This window comes from Carcharhinus amblyrhynchos, chromosome 5 (genome assembly GCF_965287045.1).
Source record: "Carcharhinus amblyrhynchos chromosome 5, sCarAmb.v2.hapA, whole genome shotgun sequence".
NCBI classification, from domain to species: Eukaryota; Metazoa; Chordata; class Chondrichthyes; order Carcharhiniformes; family Carcharhinidae; genus Carcharhinus; species Carcharhinus amblyrhynchos.
The window spans coordinates 62,563,971-62,576,878 of NC_137328.1; the positions used below are offsets into that span (position 1 = coordinate 62,563,971).

A 12,908-nucleotide genomic window follows, 5' to 3' on the forward strand; every position below is an offset into this window, starting at 1 on the left:
GATTCTTTTGAGCTGTAACAGTATACCACCCTCTTCCATATCCAACCTGTGTGGGAGAGATGAGGGAGTGAAATATCGCATCAAATTCAAGGATATTAACGTATGATAATAAAAAATAACTTTTTGAAACTCTCAGAAAGCTTGCTGCTGGAATTATTTAACTGGGTGTAGGAAAACACACACCTTTTACATAAAATACTGAATACGAACAATAACTGGAAGCATAAGCTGTGTCCGTGAAATTATAATGATGCCTTGTAGCTAAGGAAATAATAGAAGATAAATATTTGAATAAAAGTGTGCATTAATAGCTGGTTAAGAACGTGAATTCACACATTTCACCACATTTAAAAGATTTCACAAGGAACACTTTCATTTATATAGCAAAAGGTCACATCCTCTAGATGTCCTGAGTGCTTTGCAATCGCATTTTGAGGTGTCGCAACTATTTAGGGAAATAATAAACATCATACATTTAGGTTTATACGTTTTTTTTTTCTAACCCATCCTCGAAACCCTTGTGCTTCTGACTGCATTGAACGCCCTCCATGAAATCAGCAAAACAAGATGTATAAAACTCAATTAGAAGAGCATATATGGGTCTTGTTGCAATAACTGCATTGCTTGGTGTCATGTTTTGCTATTAAGAGCATACAAGACTATACCCTAAAACAATGACACTTAAATTTCAAATTAGCTTGGGTCTGAGCTCAGCCATTCACACATCAACAAACATACGTAGCAGAAAAAGTACTTACTGTTCTGGGTTCAAATGCAAACAGGGCTCTGTAAACTCTCACCTGACCTGAAAAATAAACAGTGAACTCTAATTACTCATCGTTTATTTTCTAAAATTATATTTTATGCAAATAATATTGTCAGCTTAAAAAGCTGATCCTACCCAAAGACACATTTTTGCATGACTATAAAGACTTGGAATTTCTAAAGCTTTACACCATCAACAACAAAACAAAACTTTCAATTAACAACCACAGAGAATTTCTCGATCTTGATGAACATATGTTTTCACACACTGGGATTATACAGGAGGAGGCTTTTGCCAAAGGGTATCAGAGGCACACACCTCAAATCTGATCCTAGCTACACCAACAACAACCATGAATGGGGCAAAGAAAACTACACAGGCAAGGAAAGTATGTAAAACAGAAATCCCAAACAGTAGGTCACAATCCCAGATAGGGTGCAGAGTGTGTGTTTGGGGTTGCAAGCAGCCCCTCCTCATAGATAACAATGGCACTATGGAGAGGGGACTGTGCGCTCTGGACATTCTGGCTGCTTGCCAGCAAACATCAAGGCGGACAGGAGGTAAAAATAGTGAGCCTAAAAGTCTCTAACTTCAGAAAACGCTTTTATCGGCGATTGTTAAATAGGCCTTGGATGTTTGTGTACTGACTTGGTGCAGGCAGGGGCAAGCAAGTATAACTCACTGACTTAGAGAGAGAAAACCTGTTAGGCCAGGCAGCTGAGCAAGAAAGGTGAGTGGTGGCTTCAAACTTCATGGTGTTTCTGCTCCTGTAACGGAGACCGTTTACTCCAGAGCTTCAGAAACATCAACAACTAGATTAAAAGAGGGTATATTGTACTGGGAGATAGTGGTGGAAGAAGAGCAGATTACAGTGCCTGTCAGGGGAGAAGCCAGACAGACTGATTGCTTGTGTTTCTGAAGGTAGAGAAGTTGGTGTGTGTAAGTAGGAAGAAAAGCGTGTTTGTGTGTGCACGTCAGTGGGAAAAGATGTGTGTGTGTGTACATTAGTGGGAAGAGAGGCATATGAGAGAAGATTCAGAATCTTCCACCAGTGGGGCTTATGAAGTGCTTAGCTGAAACCGGCACAAGTTTATGATCTGTAATGTGAACTTTTAATAATTATATACTGTATGTTACTCTGCTGCTTTTTAATGGCACAGTGGTGAACACCGCTGCCTCAGCACCAGGGACCCAGGTCTGATTCTCAGCTTGGGCCACTGTCTGTGCGGAATCTGCATGGGTTTTCTCCAAGTGCTCCAGTTTCCCGTCTCAGTCTGAAAGGTATGCTGGTTAGGTGCATTAGCCAAGCTAAATTCTCCCACAATGTATCCAAATAAGCAAAGTGTGGTGTCTAGGGAATTTTCACAGTAACTTCACTGAAATGTTAATGTAAGCCTACGAGTGAATAATAAATAAACTCTTAACTGGCTTCCCGGGTCGTATTGATTTTTTGGTATAATCACATTGGAAATAGTGAAGTGCTAGTGAAGCATTGCTTTATGACTGCATTTTGCTCAGACTTCATGAATTGAGAAACCAAACACTTTTGCCAATTATCTTTTTTTAAAATTCATTTATGGGGTCTCACTGGCTAGACCAACATTTATTACCCATTCCTAGTTGCCCTGGAGAAGGTGGTGGGCTGCCTTCTTGAACTGCTGCAGTTCCTTAAGTGTAGGTACACACACAGTGCTGTTAAGGGAGAAAATGCCAGGATTTTGACTCACGTCAGCGAATCAAATTGGCTAAAAACTATGGTGCTGGGGATATCTGGAGGAGGCCGAGTTGGACCATCCATTCGGCACTTCTGGCTGAAGATTGTTGCAAATGCTTCAGCCTTATCTTTTGCACTGATGTGCTGGGCTCCTCTATCATTGAGGATAGGGATATTTGTGGAGCCTCCTCCTCCAGTGGCTTGTTTAATTGTCCACCACCATTCACAACTGGGTACAGATCTAAGCTATGCAGACTGCATAGCTTAGATCTGATCCGTTGATTATGGGATTGCTTAGCTCTCTATTACTTGCTGCTTGGCACACAAGTAGTTCTGTTTCGTAGCTTCACCAGATTGATACCTCATTTTTAGATGTGCCTGGTGTTGCTCCTCGTATGCCCTGCTGGACTCCACATAGAACCAGGGTTGTTCCCCTGGCTTGGTGGCAATGAGAGAAGGGGATAGACCATAAACAAACCAATTTCAAAGTCTGAAAATCTGAACAGCTAATGTACGTTCATGGTAACATTCAACACCTCATTGGATGTTAAGAATCACCTCATTTAGACAGTCATTAATATGTGTAGGCAGCTAAGTGAAATACAGATGTCAAGAGGCTAGGAATCAAAATGGCATAATCCTATACACATCAGAAGCAAGATAGACAGACGCTGGCATCACTGATCAAACATCCAACCACATCTGACAAGTTCTTTCACTTTGAAATAATTTGTGCATTAAGGACAAGGAAAGGATGGGTGGGTGGGAAGAAACAAAAACATTTCGACCACATTTTAGGATAAGGACAGAATGCTGTTCCTATCTCTTTAACCACAACAACAGGAGAACTTCATGCCCTTACACACAGATACCAGAGAAAGAACTGGACACTGATAGACACCTTGCTACTGGCCAACAGACTGTGCACCACACAATGGCAGAGAAGTGCTTTAGTCCAGTAAATCTAAGAACTTAGGTAGCCCAGGGATCAGTGCCATTTATCCATGGAGAAGCCACACTGAAAAAGGCCTCCTGTTGGATTTGTGACCTTGCTTTGTGGATTCTTTTAGTTTTTGGTGGGGTTGTTGGTCTACTGAAATTCTACACCTGTGGACTAATAGTTAATTTGATTTCAGAACATCAATTGTCGAATTATGGTACGGGGTGTGACAAATCTTTGATCCATTTGATAGAGGACATCAAGAGGGTTTGGCCCTGTGGTTGCAACCAGGTCATTTCTTACTGTACAATAGGTTCAAAGAGTATGGTGATGAGATACTTTAAAGAATATTAAATAAAAATAATAGATTATATGTAACTAATTCAGTAACTATACAGGAGATTTGAATGAATATATAAAGAGCCATGCTAAGTTTGGGGCTACGGTAGTGTCTTTGGCATGCACAACGTAGATCTGTCTGCACGTGGGTACCATGCAAGATCAATGCGCATGTAGGCGGTACACAAAGGTTGCATTCCTCAAACAGCAAGCTGTACAACTCGAGGGGCAACTAGATATGATTAACAGCATCTAGCAAGAATTTGTTTTGGAGAGGGCATTCTAGCATGTGGTCACTCCACAAGGTGCAAACCACTGTATATTTAATTGCATGGTACTTGCTCAGAGAATTGCTTTGACATATTTCAGTTTCTTCAAGTGATTATGCACACGGTGGGAGCAATGTGGGTCAAATGGCTGAGGCAATTTGTATGGTACAATGGTTAAGTCAACAAAGTCAATTGCTCCTTCTGATCAATGTATGCATTATAATTCAGAAGCAATGTATAGGAATTACAGGTGGCGAGGGTCAACCAGGCCCTAGACTGCTAGGTGTTTGAGAGTTTGAGGCAATTAACACTTGTTTGGACTGGGATATGGCCCAGATGCGCTTCAGTCATATTTGTTGCATGAAAAACTGAGCAGAATGCATCATAATGACAGGTGCACTCACTTATTCTTTGCAAGGTGAGTCCTGTGTCAGGAAAAGTAAAGTAGTTTTAAGGGATTTATATTTATATTGTTAAATATTAGCAGTAAGGCATAGTTTTAAATTGGTTTAATGTTGTGTTTCTGCATAAGGAAGGTGAACACAGGTGTTTGTGATGATTGGCTCAGTTCAAACAGTGCTTCTATTGTGCTTAGTGGGGGTTACGGCATGAAAATTAAGCTTGCAGAAGAATAAAGTCACTGCTTCGCAACCAGGGGCACATGTAAGGTAGGAAGGCTTTGCGGCCATAGTTTTAGCTGAAATCATTTGCAGTTTGAAATAAGGTAGTGAGAAAAGGCAGCTCCCACTTCTGCTAGAAAGGAACAGCACTCTTTGTATGAAGAAAATTCATACCATGGAGTAACGATTAAGAAAACAAGTGCAGAGATCTAAAGAGTCAATCAGCACTAAGGCAAATAGAGAAATGAAGAGAAGTTTCCAAAAGTCTGGCGCTAATGGAAGAGAGGAAACCGGCAAACAGAAAATTACTGTTCAGGTACAATATTGAGGAAAGATAATAGCATAGATAGAACATAGAGAAAAACTACAGCACAAACAGGCCCTTCAGCCCACAATTTTCACTGATCTTATCTCTACTTAATAGGATTGAGGGTTATAGATAAGCCTAGTAAGTTTCACGTACCCATCCAGAAGTTTCTTAAAAGACCCTATCGAATTTGCCTCCACCACCACCGATGGCAGCCGATTCCACTCACCCGCCACCCTCTGAGTGAAAACTTACCTCTGACATCTCCTCTGTACCTACTCCCCAGCACCTTAAAGCTGTGTCCTCTTGTGGCAGCCATTTCAGCTCTGGGAAAAAGCCTCTGAGAATTCACCTGATCAATACCTCTCAACATCTTATACACCTCTATCAGGTCACCTCTCATCCTTCGTCTCTCCAAGGAGAAAAGACCGAACTCTCTCAGCCTATTCTCATAATGCATGCCACCCAATCCAGGCAACATCCTTGTAAATCTCTTCTGCACCCTTTCAATGGCTTCCAGATCCTTCCTGTAACGAGGGGACCAGAACTGAGCACAATACTCCAAGTGGGGTCTGACCAGGGTCTTATAAAGCTGCAGCATTATCTCCCAACTCCTAACCTCAATTCCTCGATTGATGAAGGCCAGTACACCGTACGCCTTCTTAACCACATCCTCTATATGCGAAGCCAATTTGAGAATCCTATGAACCCTGACCCCAATATCCTTCTGATCTTCCACACTGCTAAGAGTCTTACCCTTAATATTATATTCTTTCATCCCATCTGACCTGCCAAAATGAATCACTACACATTTATCCGGATTGACATCCATCTGCCACTTCTCCACCCAGTCTTGCATCCTATCTACGTCACGCTGCAACTTCTGACATCCCTCCAAACTATTCACAACACCTCTGACCTTCATGACATTGGCAAACTTACCAACCCATCCCTCCACTTCCTCATCCAGGTCATTTATGAAAATGGCAAACAGCAAGGGTCCCAGAACAGATCCCTGGTGCACTCCACTGGTGACTGATCTCCATGCAGGAAAAGACCCATCTACAACCACTCTTTGCTTTCTGTGGGCAAGCCAGTTCTGGATCCACAAAGCAACGTCCCCTTGGATCCCATGCCCCCTGACTTTCTCGAGAAGTCTTGCACAGGGGACCTTATCGTATGCCTTGGTGAAGTCCACATAAACCACATCTACCGCTCTTCCTTCATCAATGTGTTCAGTCACATTTTCAAAAAACTCAACCAGGCTCGCAAGGCACGATCTGCCTTTGACAAAGCCATGCTGACTACTTTTGATCATACTACACCTCTAAACGTTCATAAATCCTGTCTCTCAGGGTCTTTTCCATCAACTTAACCACCACTGAGGTTGGACTCACCGGTCAGTAATTTCCTGGGCTATCTCTATTCCCTTCCTTGAATATAGGAACCACATCCGCAAGCCTCCAATCCTCCATCAGTGATGCAAAGATCATTGCCAGAGGCTCTGCAATCTCTTCCCTCACCTCCCACAGTAACCTGGGGTACATCCCATCTGGTCCTGGTGACTTATCTATCTTGATGCTATTCAAAAGCTCCAACACATCCTCTTTCTTATTGTCCACATACTCAAGCTTTTCAGTCTGCCACAAGCCTGCAGTACAACCACCAAGATCTTTACCATGAATACCGAAGAAAAGTATTCATTGAACACCTCTGATATTTCTCCCAGTTCTATACAAACTTTCCCACCATCACCTTTTTAATAGGTCCTATTCCTTCACATTTCATCCTTTTATTCTTCACATATTTGTAGAACACCTTAGGGTTTTCCTTAATCTTATCTGCCAAGGCCTTCTCATGACCCCTTCTGGCTCTCCTAATTTCCTTCTTAAGTTCCTTCCTACAAGCCATATACTCTTCTAGATCTCTTGCATTACCTAGCTCCCTGAACCTTTTGTATGCTTTTCTTTTCTTTTTGACTAGATTTGTTACAACTTTCGTGTACCACGGTTCCTGTAACCTACCAAAACTTCCATCTCATCGGAATGTTGTGCAGAACTCTAAACATTCCTTGAAAATCTGCCACCTTACTTCGGTACATTTCCCCGAGAACACCTCCTTCCAATTTACGCCTCTAATTTCCTGCCTGATGGCTTCATATTTCCCCTTACTCCAGACAAATACTTCCCTAGCTTTCCTAATTCTATCTCTCTCCAAAGCTGGTGTAAAGGAGATAGAGTTATGATCACATCCCCAAAGTGCTCCCCCAGAGAGATCTGACACCTGTCCAGGTTCATTACCCAATACCAGATCGAGTTCAGCCTCTCTTCTTGTAGGCTTATCCACACACTGTGTCAGGAAACCCTCCTGAACACACCTAACAAACTCCTCCCCATCCAAAGATGATGTAGAATCTGCACAGCTTGACTTAAGAAACAATAAGGGCCAAAAAACGTTGGTGGGGATGGTATACAGACCACACTGTAGTGGTAATGTTGGGAAAAACAGACAGAAAATCAGAGATGCATTTGTTAAAGGAACTTGTGTGATAATGGGCAACTTTAATCTGCATATAGATTGGGAGAGTCAAATTAGGCACAGTACGAGAAAGAATTTCCGGAGTGCATCTGAGGTGGTTTTCTGGAGCAATATATTGAGGAATCAACAAGGGAGCAGGCCATCTTGGACTGGGTATTGTGGAATGAGAAAGGATCAGTTGGCAATCTATTTGAGAGAGAACCCTAGGGGATGAGTAACCACAATATAGTAGAATTCTTTGCCAAGGTTTATAGTAATATAGTTGATTCTGAGACCAGGGTCCTGAGTCTCAATAAAGGTAATTATAATGGTATGAGGCATGAATTTGCCATGATGGACTGGGAACATTGAGAGGAAAGACAGTAAACAAGCAGTGGCAGGTATTTAAATAATGAATAGATGGACTCCAGAAATTGTTTATTCCTGTTTGGCACAAGAGAAATAAAGGAATTGTGGCCAAACCATGGCTTACAAGAGAAATTAGAGATAGTATCAGATTCAAGCAGCATACAAATTTGCAAGCAAAAGCAGAAGGCCTGAGGATTGGGGGTATTTCAAAATTCAGCAAAAAAAAGTCCAATGGATTGATTAAGAAGTGAAAAATAAAGTATGAAAGTAAGCTAGTGGGGAACATAAAAACTGACTGTATAAGTTCTATAGATATGTAAAGAGAAAAAGATTGACAAAAATGAATGTAGGCCTCTTAGTCACAAACAGGAGAATTCGTAACGGCGAATAAAGAAATGGCCAAGGAATTAAATTTGCTTCAGTCTTTACAAAGGAACACCTGAAAAATGTACCTCAAGTGTTGAGAGAAACATGTTTTTTAAGGTCCCCCATGCAAGACTTCTTGAGAAGATGAGACGGCATGGGATCCAAGGGGCTTTGGCCTTGTGGATCCAGAACTGGCTTGCCTGCAGAAGGCAGAGAGTGGTTGTGGATGGGTCTTTTTCTGCATGGAGGTCAGTTACCGGTGGAGTGCCCCAGGGATCTGTTCTAGGACTCTTGCTGTTTGTCATTTTCATAAATGACCTGGATGAGGAAGTGGAGGGATGGGTTAGTAAGTTTGCCGACGATACAAAGGTTGCTGGTGTTATGGATAGTCTGGAGAGATGTCAGAAGTTGCAGCGTGACATAGATAGGATGCAAGACTGGGCGGAGAAGCGGCAGGTGGACTTCAACGCGGATAAATGTGTAGTGGTCCATTTTGGCAGGACCAACAGGATGCAGGAGTACAATATCAAGGATAGGAGTCTTAGCTGGGTTGAAGAGCAGAAGGATCTTGGAGTCCGGGTCCATAGGACTCTTAAGTCGGCCTAGCAGGTGGAGGATGTGGTTAAGAAGGCGTATGGTGTACTGGCCTTCATTAATCGAGGGATTGAGTTTAGAAGTCGGGAGGTAATGCTGCAGCTTTATAAGACCCTTGTCAGACCGCACTTGGAGTACTGTGCGCAGTTCTGATTGCCTCACTACAGGAAGGATGTGGAAGCTATTGAGAGGTGCAGAGGAGATTTACAAGGATGTTGCCTGGATTGGGAGGCATGCCTTATGAAGATAGATTAAGGGAGCTAGGTCTCCTCCCTGGAGAGATAAAGGTTGAGAGGCGACCTGATAGTGGTTTATAAAATGTTGAGAGGAACAGATAGGGTGGATTCTCGGAAGCTATTTCCCAGGGCTGAAATGGTTGCTACAAGAGGACACAGGTTTAAGGTGCTGAGAAGTAAAGGAGATGTTAGGGGAAGTTTTTCACTCAAGAGGGTGGTGAGTGGGTGGAATTGGCTGCCGTCGGTGGTGGTAGAGGCGAACTCACTGGGGTCTTTTAGAAGAATTCTGGATGAGTACATGGGATCTAATGGCATTGGGAGTTACAGATAGTTCTATGGCTTGGTAGGTGTAGATGTGATCGGCGCAACTTGTGGGCCGAAGGGTCTGTTTGTGCTGTAGTGTTCTATGTTTTAGTGAGGAACTGAAGGCAATCAGCAATAGTAGAGAAATGGTTTTAGGGAAATTGATGGGATTAAAGGTGGATAAATCTTCAGGTGCTGATAATCTTCATTCCAGAGTACTTATGGGAGTGGCCCTGGAAATTGTAGATTCATTCCTGGTTATTTTCCAAAATTCTTTGGACTCTGGAATAGTTTCTATATATTGGAGGGTAGCTAATGTAACCAAAGGGAGGTAAAGAGAAAACGGGGAATGGTAGACCAGCAAACCTAATGTTGGTATTCGGGAAGTTGCTAGAGACTATTATCAAGGATTTCATAACTCGGCATTTGAAAGGCAGTGATATAAACAGATAAAGTCAGCATGGATTTATAAATGGGAAATCATGCTTGGCAAATTGAGTGGAATTCTTTGAGGACGTAACAAGTAGAGTTAACTGAGGAGAACCAGCAGACATAGTTTATTTAGACTTACAAAAGGCTTTCAACAAGGTCCAGCATCACACTACAATGTAAAGTTAAAGCATATGGGATTGCAGGTAATGTCTTGAGATAGATAGAAAGCTGGTTAGCAAATAGGAAGCCAAGAATTGACATAAATAAGTCTTTTTCTGATTGGCAGTCAGTGACTAGTAGGGTTCCACAGGACCCCAACTGTTCAATTATATATTAGTGGATAGGAAGAGGGAACTGGGTGTACTATCTCCAAATTTGCAGTTGATACAAAGTAGGGTGGAGGTTGAGCTGTGAGGAGGATGCAGAGATACTTCAGTGTGATTTGGACAGGCTGAGCGTGCAGGCATATGCATGGCAGGTGCAGTATAATTTGGATAAATATGAGGTTATCCACTTAATAGGAAATCAGATTCTTACTTGAACGTGTGTAAATTGAGAGAGATGAATACTCAATGAGATCTTGGAGTTTTCATACATCAGTTGCTGAAAGTAAACATGCAGGCATTCACAACAAGAGGATTTGAGTATAGGGATGTTTTGCTGCAGTTGTATAGGGTGTTGGTGAGGCCACACCTAGAGAATTGTGTGCAGTTTTGGTGTATTTATCCAAAGGTTGTCCTTGCTATAGAGAGAGTACAACGAAGATTTACCAGGCTGATTCCTGGAATGGCAAGTCTGTCATATGAGGAGAGACTAAGTCAGTTAGGATTAGTCGGTGAGCCACAACAGATCAGCCATGATCTTATTGAATGGCGGGGCAGGCTCGAAGGGCTAGATGGCCTACTCCTGCTCCTATTTCTTATGTTCTTATGATTATATTCACTGGCGTTTTAGAACAATGAGAGGGAATCTCAATGAAACTTATGAAATTCTGACAGAGTTAGAAAGGGTAGATTCAGAAGGAATGTTCCCAATGGTGGGGGAGTCCAGAACTAGAGGTCACAGTTTGAGGATAAGGGGTAAATCTTTTAGAACTGAGATGAGAAGAAATTTCTTCACCCAGAGGGTGGTGAATATGTGGAATTCACTACCACAGAGTGTAGTTGAGGCCAAAGCATTATCTGATTTAAAAAATATATAGATATCCCTTTAGCCCCAAGAGCTATATCAATGGGGCGGGGCGGGGGGGGGTTGAAAATCAAGATATTGCCTTTGATGATCAGCCATGATCAAAATGAATGGCACAGCAGGCTCAAGTGGCCTACTCCTGCTTCTAGTTTCTATGTTTCTAGTTAAGTAACAGTTGAAAAAGCATAGGATCCGATAGAGTCCTGAAAGAGGCCCATTATGCTAAGATGTGTGAGAAATTTTGACAGTTTCAGAGACATTATTTGAAATAATTGTGGAAATCGGTGACTGGACCTCAGAGTTTATGTAAAGACTTTAAGACAAAGTAAACCTGAAGACGGAAGTGTAAAATCTGGAAGCAAAACTTTGATGGAACCAGCGAAGGAAAAACATTATTTAAAATATGATTTGAAAGTGTGCCTTTTTGAAAGTGGGGTTTGAAATCACTCGTGTGAAAGCCAGAGTTCAGTGAGACAAGGTGGTTCACAGTACGACAATCACTGGGGGGGATTTTGAAGAGAAATTCACTCGGGTTCAGACGGGAGTGTGTCTGACAGCAGTCAGCCTGTGTGCCTAAAGGGACTGTATATTACTGAGACCGTTATAGCTTAAAATATACTTGATAATTCATGCTAACTTTAAAATCTGTGTATATTTATATGTTTGGAGGGAGGGTGGGTGGGGGGGGGTGTAAAAAAGTATCATAATATCAAAATTTGAAATAACAAACCCTGTTGTATTTAATATTATGCAAGAAAATAGTGATCATGGTGTGGTGTGACTACATTAATGTATCTAACCAAGAAGGGAAGTGATGTCAAAGACTTTCAGCTGCAGCCCTTAGTTTATAACCAGGGCCCAACTGCTATTCGATTTTGTGACCAAAGAAATGGTCACAGACCGACACTCCTCCTTCCTCCATTATAAATTAATTAAAAGCATTGTCTGGCGTGCCAGCACATTGGGTGGGTTTGTCTACTTGGTTATTCAATAGCAGCACAATGGACAGGATTTTCCAGCCCCTCCCACCAGCAGATTCTTCCAGTTGCACTGAAGTCAGAGGTTTGAATGGATTGCTAGAGTGGGACCGGTCATTATCTTCTGATTCCCAGTTATATTCAGTGACATCAATCCAATGCTTCCCAATGTGCACTTCCACATTCTCCATGATTATAACACTTCCAAAGTCAAACAGGTTGCCAACATTCAATGAAGGGGCTGGTTCATGAACTGAACCCACTTGGGGAAAGTATCAGAGGTATATAAAGAACATCAATTTATATTGCACCTTACCGAACTTTGGGACATCCCAAAGCACTTCACAGTCAACGTATGGAAGAAATCATTATAACATTGGTGCTGATACAATTAGCTTCAACAGAACAAAGGAACATTCGCACTAATTTAATCTTGGAACTTTCTCCATTACAGATGAATGATTACTCACATTTCATATTGAAAATCTGTGGTATAAAAAGCCAAATATTAAAAGTTGAAAGTTGACTGGGTACTTTACTTCCAACAGCAGAAACAACTCAAGGCAGCTGACATATTTATTCCTTTAGACTGTTGTAATTCTGATACACCTTATTTTGTTATCTGAGGATTAAGTGGCTTGAGAATAATTTGTCCCACTGACTATTTGAGAGAGTAAGTAGTAAGAAAACACAGTTAACATTTCAGTGGTTTCATGTCTTTTTTCACTTGCTTAAGTGAAGTCCCTTCACATAAGCAATGCCCAAAGCACTTTATAAATGTGTGTAATAAAAATGGATAGAAGATTAAGACAAGATAATCAAATAATACAAAGAAACAGAAAAAAAGTTTCAGTGAAATCAAAGCAGCTGGATGTTTTACAGTCATCAGTCGGCCGTCAGTAAAGGTTATTGCACAGAAGGTCAGAAGCTAATAACGAGTGGAACACTTGGGATGGCATAAAGAGTTCAAG

The 12,908-nt window shown here is 41.7% G+C and overlaps 1 protein-coding gene across 1 annotated transcript in view; it reads right to left on the reverse strand.

Annotated features, from left to right (window-relative positions):
* Window positions 1–12,908, reverse strand: part of ostf1 (osteoclast stimulating factor 1) — an 80,620-nt gene that overhangs the window by 47,758 nt on the left and 19,954 nt on the right. The window contains exon 2 of the mRNA XM_080188908.1: window positions 759–805. Within this exon, the coding sequence (XP_080045034.1) occupies window positions 759–805 (47 nt within the window). The remainder of the gene's footprint in view (window positions 1–758; window positions 806–12,908) is intronic.